Source organism: Lupinus angustifolius, chromosome LG06, assembly GCF_001865875.1.
Source record: "Lupinus angustifolius cultivar Tanjil chromosome LG06, LupAngTanjil_v1.0, whole genome shotgun sequence".
Taxonomy (NCBI): Eukaryota; Viridiplantae; Streptophyta; class Magnoliopsida; order Fabales; family Fabaceae; genus Lupinus; species Lupinus angustifolius.
In genome coordinates, this window is record NC_032014.1 from 19635972 (window position 1) to 19641127 (window position 5156).

The window sequence follows — 5156 nt, forward strand, 5'->3', positions numbered from 1 at the left end:
AAAATAATGTTGATTATAAAAAATAAATTTAAATCATAATATATTAGTAATAAGTATCTTGAAAATTTTCTTTTCTTTTTAAGAAAATAAATAATCCATCTAGTTTCATTTATAAGAAAAATCATCAATAACCTTGAATGTAAATAAATTTAACTGTCTTTACATTTTTTAATACCATTTAATTAAAATAATTTCTCATAGGCCGTTGAATAACTATTATAGTTATTCATGTATTTTTTTATTAAATTAAAATAGCTAATTAATTTTAAACTTCTTCATAATGTATTAGTTAAATTTCTATTAAAGCCCTAATCCATAAAAGAAAGCAATAAAAAACTGTTCTCTCCATTGACAGTACCAAACAGGTAGCGTGAGAGTCGAGTCACATAGTGGACCAAACCCGCTGAATTCTATGACATCATTTTGACTACGGTACCCTCCCTTTTGGTGGCAGAATCACCTATCTTTAATAGTGTCTTATTTTTTTTTGTTTTAAATCAATCAAATTTGTGATATTAATAAATAAAAATTAAACAAAAAATGTAATAATAAATAGAAAACAAACAATGTGAAACTATTGGGGCATTCATCTATGACCCACCTTCTCCTTTATCCCTTCTTCCTTTATTATATACCTTCAAACCCCTCCTCTACTTTCATTTCTCTTCTCACATGTTCTTCCTTCAACAACAACAATACCTATGGCCGTTGATTTCATGATGAGTGGTTTCAACACTTTCACTTCCAAAACAGAAGAACATGCGGTTCAAGAAGCTGCCTCCGGTTTAGAAAGTGTTGAAAAACTCATTCACTTACTCTCTCATACACAACAACAACACCACTCTTCTTCTTCTAATTCGAATCTAAACCCAAACCTTGACATAATAGATAGAGATTATAAAGCCGTAGCAGACGTCGCCGTTTCGAAGTTCAAAAAAGTGATTTCTCTTTTGGGCCGAACCCAAACCCGAACCGGTCACGCCCGGTTCAGAAGAGCACCTTTGATTCAAAGTGAAAAAGAAGAAGAACATGTTTCTGGAACTGAACCTTCTAGAATCTTCTATGCTACTCCGTTGCAGCAGATCCCATCCACCACTACCATTCATCATCATCATCATCATCAATCTTTGATCTCAAGAAATGGAATCACTGAGAAGAAGGATTCATCTTCTAAGATCATTACTTTCTCTTCTTATAATAATAGTGATTCCTCTGCTCCAAATTCGTTTATTTCATCTTTAACCGGTGATGCTGACACCAAGCAACAACCGTCGCCGGCGGCGACGGCGCCGGTAGGGTTTCAGATCACGAATCTTTCTCAGGTTTCTTCGGCGGGGAAGCCTCCGCTTCCATCTTCGTCGTTGAAGAGGAAGTGTAGTTCTGAGACTTTGGGTTCTGGAAAGTGTGGTAGCTCCTCTAGCCGCTGTCATTGTTCAAAAAAGAGGTACTCTTTTTTTGCATCCTTTTAGTTCGATTGTGATTATCTCTCCGGACAAATGTCATTTTAAATGATTTTATTTATTAGTTAATTTTTTAGGTTTTATTTTTTTCTCATTTTTTTGATATGTTGTAACAGCAGAAAAATGAGGGTGAAGAAGGTGATGAGAGTGCCAGCTATAAGTTTGAAGTTGGCTGATATTCCACCAGATGATTATTCATGGAGGAAATATGGACAGAAACCTATTAAAGGTTCTCCTCATCCAAGGTAAATTAATTATATTATTATAAGTTTATGATCAATCTAATTTTTAGTTTAAATATGTTTCCCTAAGTAGCCATTTTATCGTGTAGAAAATTTTAGGACGGGATATATACTCTCAATTTTTTTGTTGTTGTAATATTTGTGAAATTCTTGTATAATCTTTATGTGCTTCTTTCAATTCTCTTAACCAATTTGATTAAAAAATACAAAAAATGAGGTATATTGTGTTTTCAATCACATGCATGAAACTTGCCTGAATTCTACATAAATATGGGTGTGACTTTTGTTTCAGTGTTGATTTTATAGATTTGAAAATAACAGAATTGGTGTTGACTATCTAATATTGGTATGTAAATGCTAAGTGTTAAACTTAGTTTAGTAGATTGATTCCTGATGACCATAAAGACCATAAAGACGTTGGTCTTCTGGTGTAGATTCAGAATGATCAAAATATCAAGGTTCGACTCATGGGAGTGACACACTTGTTGGGAGAGATAATTATACACTCGAAAATGATTAGTAAGTGAAGAGATATCCTTGGTAGTACAAAAAGATTGATTCCTAATTGCTGACTAAAATTTGCTGGTTGACCCTTCAATTATAGATAATTTAAAATGCAATCCAACATTTGTGATTGACTTATTTGATCCCTTTTATGGTTTATTTATGAGTCCGTAATTTGTTGTTTTTACATTACAAATTTTTGAGTCAATAAATTGAATCTGGGCAATGAATGAAACTGAGCTTTTTTATGTTTTACTATAACAGGGGTTACTATAAGTGCAGCAGTGTAAGAGGGTGTCCAGCAAGAAAACATGTAGAGAGAGCTTTGGATGATTCATCTATGCTGATAGTTACCTATGAAGGAGAGCACAACCATACTTTTTCTGCAGCTGATGCTACTAATCTCATTCTAGAATCTTCTTAAGTCTTTAACCAATCATCAAAATCAATGTTACAAGTTACAACATTTCAATTGGGTTATTGGCTTGTAGAATTGTAGCTTTTACTCAAAATGGGAACATGAAAATCTTGAAAGAAATTAGTGGCTGTTCCATTTCCTTGTGCAATATTGGATTCCTTTTATCTTTCTCTTTTTCCAAGGCTTAGATACTAAGAATTCATTAACATTGATTATAATTTTAAAAAAATTGGTCGTGATGGTGAAAGCACATTTTCTTTACTAAAATATTTTCTTCGGTTGAAAACAATGAAGTTGATATGTTATTAATTAATGTTTTAATGGTGGAGGAATATATATATTTAATTAATGATTTAAATATCAACAAAATGTTTATTAGTGTAAGATCTTGTTAGACTAAAAAGTCAATAATTTGATTGTTGAAAGTGACATTTATTAAAAGAAATATTAATTCATTTTACATAGCGTAAATGAATATCTTCAGTAATATAATAAAAAAATAATGTTTTAAATGTAGAGGAACATGGAAGGGTATAGATGAGAGACATAAATGGTGGATTTGGTAAACGATTAGAATCTCAAAGTTATTAAAAAAAGAAAGCAAGTGGCTTTATTCTTTTCTTTTGCCCCTTATTTTGGTTGCTTTATCTTTAGTTATCTTGGATTCTCTTTCAAACTTTCAATGCTCAACGGGTTTTATATTGAAATTTTAAGAGTAGAGAGAAGAAAAAGCAGTGAAAGGGACCTAGTCAAACAATTTGACAGAAGAGGACGAACATGTCGTGTTTAGGACGGTTGACCAAAAGAAGAGAGAGAAAAAGTAGGGTTACTAGTTGGAGTAGTAAATGAATGAGTGAAAATGAGTGTAGAATAAACAAAATGAGATACTCTTTTACAAATATTTATATACAATATATTATTTTTTATGGAGTTTGATGATATATCATTAGTATTTTTGTATTATTAAAAACATTTTGGGTAATAAATTAATTTTTTTTGGGATGCATAGATATTCATATAATAAGTGTCACTATCAGAAATTGAATTATTGACATTTTAGTTATTATAACAATCTAGCACATTCTTAAATCACTATATTACCAACTTATTGGTTCATTAATATAATTGATGAAAAGGAAAGGATGAGAAAAAGAGAGTTTTTAATGCAAATTTTGTTGGACCGTTTTGGCTTGTAGGAAAAAGGTCGGAAGGTAATTGAGTAATTGAAGAGAGAGAGAGAGGGTTGGACTTGAATGACACTAGTGGGAAAACCAATGAGAAAGTCAAAATGAGTGGGTGTGGAATTGATAAGTTTGAGCATAGAAAAAGGGTCCTTCATTGTTAGCAAATTTGTTGTTTTCTCGCTTTGCCTTAACGTCAACTTTGTTATGCGGATTGGCCCCTCTCTTCATTCATCATTATCAATTTTTCATTATTCACACGCATGTGGCTACCTCAATCATGCATATACAATAACCATTCTCCTCTTGTTTTTTTCTTCCCATAGCTTGTCGTATTTCAAGTCATCACATTTGCTTATATGCAATTGTTAATTCTCTTTCAAGTGAACAATTGCTTAATTACCTTTTTCTTTTATTTGGAGATTAATATTTGTCATTCACAATGTAATTTTTTTTACTTTCAATACAAGGGTATTACTTTTTAGTGAATATATATGTACATAATATACAAAATTTCTTTCGTTCTTAATATATAAATCATTTTCTTTTTAAATTTTTTATTTAATCATTGTATTATTCCACCACATTATGAGGGTAGAGTAGAAATTGAATATATCTCCCAATAATTATTATTCATTCAAATTTATGTACATCAGCAAGGAATGCCTTCAATCCAACTTGCATAAGCACCAATATCTTGTTGATTGCTAGATTACATTTTTACTCACGCTTGAAAGGTGACTTATTATTTATTGAGGGTAATTTTATTATATTCAGATATAGTTATCTATCATTTCAGTTGTATTACTTATATTTAAAAATATTGTTATCAAGATCAGCTTGTCCTGACCAATTCAACATATATAAACCATTGAACTAGTTTTAAAAATTGGACATTTAAAATTATTTTTTAATGAAATAATTTATTTTTACAAAAATGTTGGTATGGAGGATCAAATACACAATTATTATATTTTTTTATACATCTAAAACATGATCTATCATATACACTTTTTTAACAAGTGATATAAATAAAATTAGTTATTATCTTCCTTGTTGATTTTTTAACACTAATATTATTATAAAATATATGTATATTTAAATTCATTGGTATGTGGTTTAATTAATGAATCACCAATTGAACCATCATATCACTATATTAGTATCTTGACTTATTTGATGACTAATATGATATTAATAACATTGTTTAAAATTCAATAACACACTCTCAGTACATTTTTTTGTTTATAAAGATGTGTTCCTTGAAAATATAAGTTAACTTCTCTGTTACTGAGAATGCTTTTTTTATAATTTTAACCAAAAATGTTTTTACTTTTTGAGATGATTGTTA

The 5156-nt window shown here is 30.1% G+C and overlaps 1 protein-coding gene across 2 annotated transcripts; it reads left to right on the top strand.

The window, feature by feature from the left end:
- Positions 607-2798, top strand: LOC109350121 (probable WRKY transcription factor 15). 2 transcript variants are annotated; one of them, XM_019591265.1, is made up of 3 exons: positions 607-1444; positions 1580-1705; positions 2471-2798. In XM_019591265.1, the coding sequence occupies exons 1-3, from the start codon at positions 702-704 to the stop codon at positions 2628-2630; spliced, it is 1029 nt and encodes a 342-aa protein (XP_019446810.1). In that variant the 5' UTR covers positions 607-701; the 3' UTR covers positions 2631-2798. The 2 variants fall into 2 exon arrangements, with proteins under 2 accessions (XP_019446810.1, XP_019446809.1); XM_019591264.1 differs by having other exon boundaries at positions 609-1444; positions 1577-1705.

Excerpts from the sequence above, each read along its gene's own strand:
- LOC109350121 (XM_019591264.1), top strand. The coding sequence starts at position 702 with ATGGCCGTTGATTTCATGATGAGTGGTTTCAACACTTTCACTTCCAAA. Across the intron at positions 1,445-1,576 it reads TGTCATTGTTCAAAAAAGAG|CAGAAAAATGAGGGTGAAGA; the intron begins GTACTCTTTTTT and ends ATGTTGTAACAG. Across the intron at positions 1,706-2,470 it reads AAAGGTTCTCCTCATCCAAG|GGGTTACTATAAGTGCAGCA; the intron begins GTAAATTAATTA and ends TTACTATAACAG.